General features: G+C 40.1%; 1 protein-coding gene across 2 annotated transcripts in view; it reads left to right on the top strand.

The window, feature by feature from the left end:
• The first annotated feature begins 855 nt into the window (after nt 1-855).
• Nucleotides 856-11,447, top strand: part of HBS1L (HBS1 like translational GTPase) — a 92,085-nt gene continuing 81,493 nt past the window's right edge. Inside the window, exons 1-5 of one of the 2 annotated variants that reach the window (XM_060239808.1) lie at nt 856-1,191; nt 4,221-4,286; nt 5,095-5,223; nt 10,028-10,222; nt 10,875-11,382. In XM_060239808.1, the coding sequence (XP_060095791.1) occupies nt 1,149-1,191; nt 4,221-4,286; nt 5,095-5,223; nt 10,028-10,222; nt 10,875-11,382 (941 nt within the window). In that variant the 5' untranslated portion in view covers nt 856-1,148. The remainder of the gene's footprint in view (nt 1,192-4,220; nt 4,287-5,094; nt 5,224-10,027; nt 10,223-10,874; nt 11,383-11,447) is intronic. The other variant, XM_060239798.1, reaches the window with a different exon arrangement.

Here is an 11,447-nt window from a genome sequence, read left to right as displayed (position 1 = left end):
GCTGCCTCTTTGGGAAATAGCTTTATGTGTCAAAGTTATGTTAGAGGCTGTTCAGTACATCCATACCATATGCTAAGCCTGGAAATGAATAAGGAAATATGGAATCATACACAAGGTTTTTGAGAGCACTTTTATTGAATTTCATAGGACAGGCATGGCCACTTTAAAACGTCATTCAATTTATGAAGTATATGAGAAGGTATCAGCACCTTTTTGAAGATGTTGAAAATCATATAGATTGAACTGTGAATGAGAATGGGACCTGAGATCTCCTGGTATTACAGTTCATCTCCAGTCTCCAGTCCCCCTGGAAAAAACTGATGCTTTGGAAAATAGCAACTTTGTAAAAGGGATTCTGTTCATTATATTCCCCTTCCCAGGCTGTGCCTCCAGAATCTCCAGGAATTTCACAACACAGAGCTGCCAACCTTAACTCAGGGGAATGGTGTTATGCATCTTCTGATTAGATTTTACAGAGCGCACAAAACTGTTGTTTCCATGATCATTTGCCAGCTGATTTGGTCAGTGCTGGATTCTGGAGAGTATTCTGCTGACCCTGCTGCTATGTACAGTTTCTGACTGGGCTGGAATTTTGTAAATTCGTTTCAGAGCTGTTGGTTTACAATGAAAGCTGCTTCAAGTACAGTTATAACTTCTAACTCAGAAGCAGGGCTTTATTTTATTAGGTACTGAACATTCACTCATTCGAGCTATCACAGCATCCAAACGACAAACGGACTATTTTAAGCGCGGTGCGGGAGGCGGTCTTCGAGCAAGAATAGGAGCCTGATTGGTCGCTTGATGCCAGGCGAACGTTCACGGTCTGACGCAAGTCAGACAGGTTCCAACAAACAAGGACGCACCAGACCGAGCGAGGGCAGTGCACTTTTGTCTCTTCCTCCGCCTCCACGATCTGACGCGCGCGCCGTTTGCTGTTAGGACGTACTGTGGAAGAACGCATGCGTACTTCCGAAAAACGAGCCCATCGGGTGGACTGGCGCACGCGCAATACCGCCGTCTGAAAGGCGGGTGGAGTTTGGCCCTGATGAATAACATGGTGACTGGAAGACGCAATAGGTGCCCACTCCAAAGGGCGTAAGAGGCCCTCCCTCTCCCCGATACCGCCTGTCTACAGTGCTGCGTTCACCATGGCCCGGCATAGGAACGTGCGCGGCTATAACTACGATGAAGGTAGAGAGTTGCTGAGGCTTAAACTAGACGAACATCTGTCCCAAGAAGGCGCCTCGACAACCTGGGCCTGTGGGGGAGGGGAGCATAGTGTTAGTGACGTCATTACTCCTGGGCGCTCTAAGCCTGCAGGCGGCGCGGGAGGGGGCTGGGCTAGTGCGGGGTGGCTGTTAGGTGTGGAAGTTTCCGACCCCCTTCTCTTAATCCCCCGCTCCTATATATATCCGAGTGGTCCATTTCTTGCGTTCCGTCAAGCGGCTACCAAAGAAAGTCATTTTGAAGTCCAGCTGGGCTTGACAGGACTGTATTTATTTTGAACGTACGGTAGTAGATGGTGTCTTCGTTCAGATTAATGAAGTTCATTCCCGCAGTGTGTGTTTTTAAAATAATAGGGATTTGAAGAAGCAAACCCAAACTAGATAGGCCTGTCCAAGGATAATAACCACAATAAGTGTAACTCTAACCCTGGTTAGAGTGTGTTGAGAACAAATGGGGTGTGGCTATTCTTTCATGCCCTGTTGCTTGTAACCTTTCCAGTGGCCTCTGTTGAAAAGGGTTTCGCTCCGGTTTGTTTTGCACCAAAGCCTTCACTAGAGTGTAGAAAGTACATTGCACACTGCTTGTGTTAAATATTTCATATGATGAAGGAATTTAAAGATGGTGATTGAAGTTTAACTACTTAAAGCCTGACAAGTTTTAAGTTAGCTGTTGTGGTTGGATTATGTTCCTCCCAGTTTGTTTTTTTTAATAAAATAATGCCTTTTAATTATATATAATGTAGTGTGTATAATTCTCTGTTTAGCTTCTAAGTACAGTACTTAATGAGTAGAAGAATAAATGATTCTTTGTGTGACAATGCTCTCTAATAAGTACAAGTACTAAGCTTGGAAGAGGAACCTAAAATATAAATTTAGATCATTACATTGAATCTGAATTTGTTGTACAGTAGCTTTGGAAATGAGTGGCTTATTTGGATGGCATGGTTTATGTAGGCCTAGCAGCCAGTGAAGATAAATATGAAATTTTTAATTAGAATTTTAGCAGTATTGACATTGACCTTGCTAAACTATTTGATTGCTTCAGGTGCCAAAGATGGTCAATGATATATTTGTAAAAATAGACTTCTTCACTTTCAGTTAGTAATTGCAGTTTGGAATATGCTGTAGCTGATACCATTTTTATGGATTCAGAAAAAAATTATCCATTACTGATTATTGTGTGTATAATTGTATACATAAAAATCTAAGAAACAAGAGGTTTCTTAATTGTTTAATCCCCCCAGAAAAGCTCTTAAATGCATTTGTTTTTGCTAGTGGTGTGCATCTTATTTATGTTGCTATTGCCAGCATATTCAGGTATTTAATTTTTAATATACTAAATTTAAATTCCATTCTTCTAAATGCTGCTTCAGCCTTTAGTTCCCTACAGGCATCGTTTTACATTTTGCTTATTTTATTCTCAATCATGAGAAGGTAGAAAACTCTGGACATAACTGTAATAGATTAGTTATTGAATTAGCTACATATAATCATGTTAAAATATTACTGTTACGCAGGGCTTTTTTTGTAGCAGGAACTCCTTTCCATATTCGGCCACATACCCCTGCTGTAGCCAGTCCTCCAAGAGCTCACAGGGCCTACTGTAAGCTCCAGGAGGATTGGCTGCATCAGGAGTGTGTGGCCTAATATACAAAGGAGTTCCTCCTACAAAAAAAGCCTTGTGTACTCCACCTCTTCTTTAAAAGTTTTGGTAGAATCACTGTCCTTGTATCATCATTCCCTGCTAGTATTGTTCTTTTAGTGACTGATTCCCCACTAGCCTTGTCCCGGTCTCACACTCCTCTTCTCTATGAAGCTTCCATCTGATCCACAAGCTGCCCCAGGGCTGCAACTCACTCTGCCTCTTGCAAGCAGAAACCGGTTTTTAGAGGATCTTGCTCTGAAAGAGGTGGAGCTAGTTGCAGCCCGAGGGCAGCTTGTGCAAAATTGGAAGGAAGCCTCATGGAGAAGAGGAGCGTGAGACTGGGACAAGGCTAGTGGGGAATTGATTTAAGAGTTTTGCTTGATACTTCAGGGTGTTGTGTGAAACAAACTACAGCTACTTTAAAAAGACGCTATAAAGTTTCTATAGCCAGTGCCCATGCATTGAATTTTTATTTGTGTAGGCTTTTGAAGAAAATGGAAGGATTCATGAAAAATCCCAAATAGGCTAATTCTAGCAAATCTTTTCAAAATATGGTTCATGGTTTTGTTTCTTCTGAAGATATAGACCTTATAACGGCTGACTTAGAGCACCGAAAGCTTTTGATAGCCAGCTCTGGTGTTAAAGCTCACCTCCTTCCTCCCCCAAATTGAAATTCTGTAGTGCCAAGTTTTATACTAATAAATCAGGTTATGCAAGTATGTATCATTTTTAATGGTTGAGTGTTGGCTCAGATTTCTCCGTATAAAATTATATTCACTGAATTATGGAAACTTATTTATGTAACCAATTGTAATAAATTATTTAACCAATTGTGATGGAACCGGCCCGATTCTGCCTTCAGACCCTGTCCCATCAACTGCCTTTTGAATTGCCAGCTCCTGAAGGGAGCTTATCTTCTTCCCACCACTAGGGCACGCTGCCACCACGTGTTCAATTTAGGGGTTCCTGACCGAGAGGAACAGGACTCCCAATCCTCCTTCCTGCCAGTTCTGAGGCCCGGCCTCAAGGTCCTCTGCCTCCTGCAGCCTTCTGGGAGGCCAGCCTGAAAGACTTCTCGTCTCTCTAGGAGGCCTCCTCAGAAGTGCTGCTTCCAGACCGGAGGGGAGGGGGAAGGAGGAATAGACTAGGCCAAAGCCTTGCCTAGAGTTTATTTATATTTATTTATTTATTTATTTATATTAGGATTTATATCCCGCCCTTCTCACCTAAGTGTCTCACCTAAGTACAAAGTTTAAGACTCCTCCAGCCAACTCCCAGACAAGCACAGGCCTAAAATGGTGTTTCTCCACACCAATTATAAGAAAGTTAATTTTGTGTTTGTTCCTTAGACTTTGAAGAAGATGATCTCTATGGACAGTCTGTAGAGGATGATTATTGTATTTCACCTTCAACAGGTTAGTTTTAATTCTCCAACAGCATTTAGTTACTGCATTTTTATCTTGTCTTTTTGATGAGCTCAAGGCAACATACATGGCTCCCCTATCCTTCATTTTATCCTGACAACAAACTTGAAAGGTAAACTAGACTGTGAGTTTGATGGAATAGTGGGTATTTATATGCTGGTGTCCCCTCCCCATCACTAGTGCAGATGATACTCCCTGCATCATGTGAGATGGATGTTGTCCTCTTGGCAGTACTTTAAGAGCTCCAGCTGTGGAAAAGCACTTTACTTAGATTCTAATAATAAATGATAAATTCTGAGGTGTACAACCAGTGAGAAGGGAATATAGGCCCAAATAATTAAAATGTTACCCAAATTCATTTTCAAAGATGGAATCGTGAATAAATTCTATTTCAACAATGGTCTTTCTTTCTAAAGAAAAGTTCTGTGTAAATTCCTATTAGTATCAATCATCTAAACTCCTTTATAAAGTTATGGTGATATGGCTATATGAAAAACAAGTTGTCTTAATAATGATATTTAAGTAAAGTCCTTAAATCTACCTTTTGGGTGTTTATAACTGAAATTTTAATGTTCAACCATAAGATGCTATAAGAAGATGAACTGAATTTGCAGAAAAAAACTTTCAAGTTGTTGTGATGATAGTTTTCAGCAGCACAAGCATTTAACATTTTTATTTAGCACTCTTTTAAATGGTATAAGATCTGTGAATACAAAGTACACACGTGATCAAGTACACAAGCAGTCAATAGAACAACTACTGAACACGAATGAAACTATACTGTTGGTTTGTGTTACAGCTGCTCAGTTTATCTATTCAAGACGAGATAATCCTTCATCATTTGCTGAAACAGAAGAATATGGCTACAAAGATACCGAACATAGCAATTACAGTGTCTCTAGTCATCAGCTAACAGGGATTGAAAAAGGTACCTATAAACAAATAATTAATACTGAAGATCAATTCTTGAATTTTATTTTCATGTATCTTTTAAATGACTTGTCCAAAGAATGTAAATTTGATTAATGATTATTTACCGTGTGTGTATATGTATGTGTCTTAGTCTGTGATGAGTTCAAGGGGGTGACAATTCTCCTATTATTCCACAATAACAAGGAACTACTTTTTGTTTCAGAAGGTAACTTTCTTCTGACAAAGCCCTGGACTTTGGAAGCTTAATGCTGTTTTTCAGTTTCTCTGTATTGACTGTCAAGCAAGAAGCTGTTCATCTAGTCCTGAATCTGAATAGTGCAGTATGTAGTGGTGGTCATATTTGTTATTTCTCTTCCATGCTGTATGGTAGTTCGTGGGAGAGTGAATTGGGGTTGTGAATGCATTCTGCAACCCTGATTATTCTTCCTTGTTTGAGGATGGTATAAGCTTTTAGGTGTTCTGTGTAGTTTAACAAAGCCCTTGGAGAGTGTAGGAGAGTGCTTTTGTTCCTGATGAACATGGTCTCTCTCCAATTTGTCTTAGCTTAGAAGTGATCAGTGTTGTGATAGAAAAATGTAGGCTACCTTTCATTAACACTCAAAGATGCCCTTATCTCAGACAAAACATTATTTCCTGAGCAATAGACTCCTTATATTCCAAGTTGAGAGGAGAATGTTTTTTCTTTATGGAGACAAATAGGCAGGATGAAGATGACCCTTTGTTCAGCTGCCAGGAAGGAACAAGATAGATGGTTATTTGGTTATCCTGAGTTGGGCATAAAAGTCTGGGGAATGTGTGCCTGGATATGATTGGAGAAAAAATGTGAAGCATCACATATGGGAACTTAAACCCGGTTTCAGGATGGGACAAATTAAAGCCTTCCCAGCTTGATTATGAAAGGTTGGAGGGTCTGATACACTGAGAGAAAGTGGGGAAGAGTCTGGGAGGGAATGGAATGAGGTGCATCTTGGCAATCCTCTGTATTCAAAGTTGCAGTGGGCTTGTATCTCTTCTCTGGAAGAGAATGCCAAGGTAACACCAGTGACTTTGCAAATTAGTCCTATGCTTTTATTTTTTTCTTAGTTGTATAACCCCTTGTAGTAGGGTTGCCAGGTTCAATTTTGTCCCCAGTAGGGGGATTTGAGGGGGCATTCCAGGAGAGGCTCTCCTTGATGTGATGATGTCACTCAGAGTGATGTCAATGCATCCTGAGACGCAGCTCCCCTAACCCCCTGCTTTCCCCCAATCTTTTAAAGGGAAACAGGGTGGAAGTGGGCACTGCGTGCTTCAGCCCTGCGAGAGGCAAAATTGCCTCTTGCAAGGTGGGAGCCACCAGCATCCACTTGGAAAAAGTGGGTGCTGTGTGCTCCAGCCTTCAAGAAATTTTAGTGATAAATAATATTTTCCAGTGCTCTTGTGCTCTAGTGAATGGAGATTTTATTTCAGTAAAAGAGGATGGCTTGCAAAGCTGATCTATAGGTGCAACAGGGAGACCTGCAAGGACTTGGAGGGGGCATCTCATTCTCCCTCTTCTACAGTTTCCTCTTTCTCTTCCTTGGCAGACCTCATACCCTCTTCCTCTTTACTGCTTCCTTCCCACCAACCACCCATCCTACTGCATCAGTATTCTTCAGCTTTCTCCTTCCTTGGTAGCCTCTCTCCAGGGGAAAAATATGGTGTAGTTACTTGGTGCTGCCTGATCTGGGCTCTGTTCCACAGTGGGGAACTTGGAAGGATTTGCACAAGGTACCTCACTTTCTCTTGTATCTCATCTCCAGACTCTTTTCTCTTTTGCTCCTCCTGGCAGCCCTCACCTTCCCCTGCGTCCTTCTCTCCTTTGCACCCACCAACCAATGTACCTTTTATTTGTCTCCCATCTTCAAGTATATTTATTATTTATTTATTTCATTTATACCTTGTCTTTCTCCATGATGGGGACTTACGCAATTCTCCTTTCCTCCATTTTGTCCTTGCAACAACCTTGTGAAGTAGGCTAGGCTAAGAATGTGTGATTGGCCTAATGTCACTCAGTGAGATTCCAAAAAAAGAGTGGGAATTTGAATGTAACTCTTGTAGAACCTAGTCTGAAACCCTAGCCAGTATCCCACACTAACTTTTGTGGAGTGGCTGTTGTCCAACCATAGCAAGCAGGAAGTCCTGGGTGAGTCATACAAATTGGGTGGTAGCAAGTCACCTGGTGGTTGCTGCCAAGTGTGGCTGCAATGAGTCTTTCCTCAGAATCCAGAACAGTCCTGGAAAGGGCTGTCTCCGTTCCTCATTGCCTTTTACTGACAGGGAGTACTGCCAAGGCTGATAATACTGTTGTGGTTGCCCCTGCAAGCATCTGTCTCTTAAAGCTACAGATATCCCTCTTATCATCTCGATGGGGGGATTAACTCCCCCATTTTATTATTAGTATTCTTTTAAAATTTTAGGTTCTTCTGCAAACCTTGGATATTTTTTTAGCTATGTAGAATAGTCTGTCTTGTTTATCCATGGCCCTGGTCTCTGGATTTTATGTAGGTACAAGGCCACATTTATCAAGACTTTTTTCCTTTTAGAGATACCAGATGTGTGTTTTTTTTAAAAGTCTTCATGGTCAATGCATAGACCAGAACTCTTGACTTGGCTACAGATAGCTAGCTTGAACTGGCTCCTGCAGTGGGTGCTCTCTCCCCCACCCACCCGCTGCTTTTTGAATACTCTTTAATGAGGAGAGGAAGAAAGGTTCTGAAGGAGGATCAGGTTATTACAGGTTATTACCATCAGAACTCATAACCTCATAATATCTAGAACTTGGGGTGAGTTTAGGATTGAAGGATGCATACCTTGTAGTAGACTAACTATTTCTCCTTGAGTCTTTCTTTTGTTTGACTTCTAGCTGCCCTTGGCTGTTAGAATGTTTGGTCCTTGTCAGGCTGGTTAGTTTTTTTTTTCTTTAAAAATGTGTTTTTCTTAAAAGTTACCAGATTTCTTTATTGTCAGGTCAGCTTCACTCAGGCCTGGAACTCCACAGATTAAATAGGGTTAAATATGATAGCAGGTCTCTCTATCAGCTATCTCAGTGGGCTGCATGATTGCACTGTTGCTGCAATATCTATGTTCAAGCTGAAAAATTCTTGGCCTGAAAAGAATTTTTGTGGTAGCAGCTATAGCAGGAGTCCCCAGCCTTTTTTGAGTCTACAGGCACATTTGGAATTCTGACATGGCATGGTATGTGTGACAACAACAAAATGATTGCCACAGAATGGCTCCCACAGAAGGCTGAGGCAGCCACAAACTAATTGCCACAGCTTAACTTCATTGACATAGTGCAGATTCTTGTGCTGTGGAGGCAGCTGCTGCCAAAGCAACATTTTTTAAAAAATCTACACAGCCAATCAGAAACCTTGCTAGGCAAAAGCTTTACTTGGTTCCATCCACTTCCTAAAACAGTTGACAGGTTCCATGGCACCCACTGGGGAATTCCTGAACTACAGAGCCCCAAGCGGGAAAGAAAAGCTTCAGATCCTTTGCTCTCCCTGTTTGTTTCTGCAGGATCCATGTGCTATCTGCCTATGGAAGCTTGCACAAAAGCCTCCAGTTGATGCTAGTGTGTCTTTATCTCAGTCAGCATTTGTTTCTTATCCAAGGGTTTAAAATTTCATTATAACAAACAGCTTTAAAATATTTTTAAAGCATTTTTCTGTCCTGGTCTTTGAGCTGTAATCTAGTTAACACATCAGGGTTGGGAAAATTATGGATTGTTTGGAATTTGAGACTCGCTTTCTCAGGTCCTCTATATCTTGTAACCTTTAGATACTTATATTTGTTAAGAGTAACATAGTGTTGATGAATTATGTTTTTGGGTTTTTTAAAATTATATATGTAAGTACTTCCAAACAGCTTTGTTCTGTATCAGTAGTGGTACCATACAGAATTTGTGACTTGGGATGGCAACAGCACTTGCAAACATTGTGCCAACTAGTGTGTATTTATGATGCTGGCATCACTATCTTGGCACTCCTGTGCCAATCCTAATAATACATTTGGCTTATTAGAACACTTTGTGTTCTCTGTTTAGGTTATACTTCTAGGCATTCATTCCTATTTTGCCATGTCTATCAGTGACAAAGACATCAATCCCAACATGGCCTTCAGCATTTTTTAAAAAAATGAATCTACCTTATTTCTCTGTCTAAGGCTAATGTATAGTTAATCTTATTTTTTCCACTGGGTGGATTTGTAGAAGTTTCTGTATTTCTCTAATGTAGTTAATGGAATGCCTTCTAAAAGGATGTAGATTTAAGATTCAGTAAGCCATTCACGATGAAGAGAATATAAAGGCTTACTTAGCAGATTTTTATTAACACTTCAGTTTCAGTGCTTGCAGTTAGGGTATCCATCTGCTTAGTCCTGAAGCTTGAAAAGCTACTGTTTATCTTAAAAGTTAATTACAGTATCTGTAAATGCTTAAAATGGACTGTTAAATGATGGTACATTGACTTATCAATTACGTTGAATAATTTAGGCCTGAATATATCTGCATTATCTCTTTGAATTAAATGCCGTTCTTGTCACTAATATCTACATTGGTAAATATTCAGCCTTTTACAAACTCCAAAAAGGTGGTAAAATTATTATACTGTTTGGTGGAATAAAGAGAGAGAAGGGATAATAAGCCTTGTTCCTGAAAGAATATGGCAGTGGTTTGGCTAAGAGAAACTAGAGCTGGTATCTTCATTTGTAAGCTCTGAATATATTTCATGTCATTGCATGAAAGTCCTTGTCCTGCACAACTTAATATTATTTTGTTTTAGCTCAGCTTGATTCATGCCTCGACCACATGAGGGAAATACTTGGGGAGTCTGTGCCAGAGAAGGTGATGATGGAAGCAGTGCTGAATAGCAAATTTGATGTGCAGCAGGCTTTGGATTCTGTGCTTGCACAAGTTAACAAGCAAGATGTGAAGATCAAGAATGAAGATACTGTAGTTTCAGGAAAGGCAACAAAAGGTATGCTTGTGTTTAAATTGCATGGGAGCTAGTGTGTGGCTCTTCTCAGCAGGGGGCAGGCTGTGTATGAGTAATATATGAATAGTTGAAACAAAATGACTAAAGGCAGCTTAAACATTTTACTTTTCTCTGTATCTAAATTGAAAGGCTAAATGGCATATATAGAAAACACCTATAAAATGGATTAATATGCAGTTAAGCCTTCATCTTGGAGCACTTTAGGCAGGTACCAGGTAGATAAGCCTTCATTTTGAAAGGATATTTCTGTAAATATAATTACCAGTATTAAGTTGCCTGTAAGTAAAATGTTAGATAATGTGAAGTTTTAAATGAGTCACTTCTAATTCTGTTGTGGGGATAATAGCAATCATTCCTGTGGAATGTAATATTTCTCGCTTAGTATTTCTAAGCTTCTACTGCAGGAAAACTGTGATAAATTTAGTGTAATTAAATTGGATTTGTGAGCCTGTGACTTTAGGCATCCAGAGTATGTGTACAACAAAAAATATTGTAAATAATGTTTGTTAATTAAATGCCTTTTCATGTTTCTTTTTCTTGATTTTGCTGTTGTCCTTCCTGCCTTGTCACAAATTGAACTGTGTTTACTGTGACCCTGCACCTGTCTTGGAATTGTTGGCTCATGTAAGGTAAGGCTTATTCTGCTCAGAAATGTTCTCTGAAGTTAACTTGACTAATTTGCTGCAAGAAACTTCACACTTTGCTAGTTTTGGTCTTAGTGATCCCATAGTCAGATTGGAAAATCCTTCTAATTCTTCAAGTAACGAAACTTTCCTCAGACCTAAAAAAGTCAATATACCTTCAGTCAGAAAGAAAACCTTAACATGTTCTTGTAAGTCTTTGGGATCTCTTCCTGTCCCACTTAGTGACATTCTTAATGACAGATCACTTTATGAATCAGTTAACAAGCAGACCAGCCTCCCGCTGGTTGACAGTATAAATTCAAGCCAGAGATTTTGTAATAAATGTGATGCTTGCTTTAGTTCTGGAATTAAATTCCTGGAAAATAATTCATTGGGAAAGTCTGCTTGGGATCAGGCTGAATTGAAAGGTGTTAAGGATTTGAAAGCCTTGATGAGAAGTAAAGAAACAGGTGACTCATCAGATGTCCAAAATACTGGACTAGTTGTCCTCCAAAAAAAATCAGACCTTGATAGTGAAGATAGGTTTGGTAATCCTTCTGTCTTAATAAGTGATTTTGGGAATT

This window comes from Heteronotia binoei, chromosome 1 (assembly GCF_032191835.1).
Source record: "Heteronotia binoei isolate CCM8104 ecotype False Entrance Well chromosome 1, APGP_CSIRO_Hbin_v1, whole genome shotgun sequence".
Lineage (NCBI taxonomy): Eukaryota > Metazoa > Chordata > Lepidosauria > Squamata > Gekkonidae > Heteronotia > Heteronotia binoei.
The sequence above is the reverse complement of the archived record's forward strand: the minus strand, read 5'-3'. Positions and strand labels throughout refer to the sequence as shown.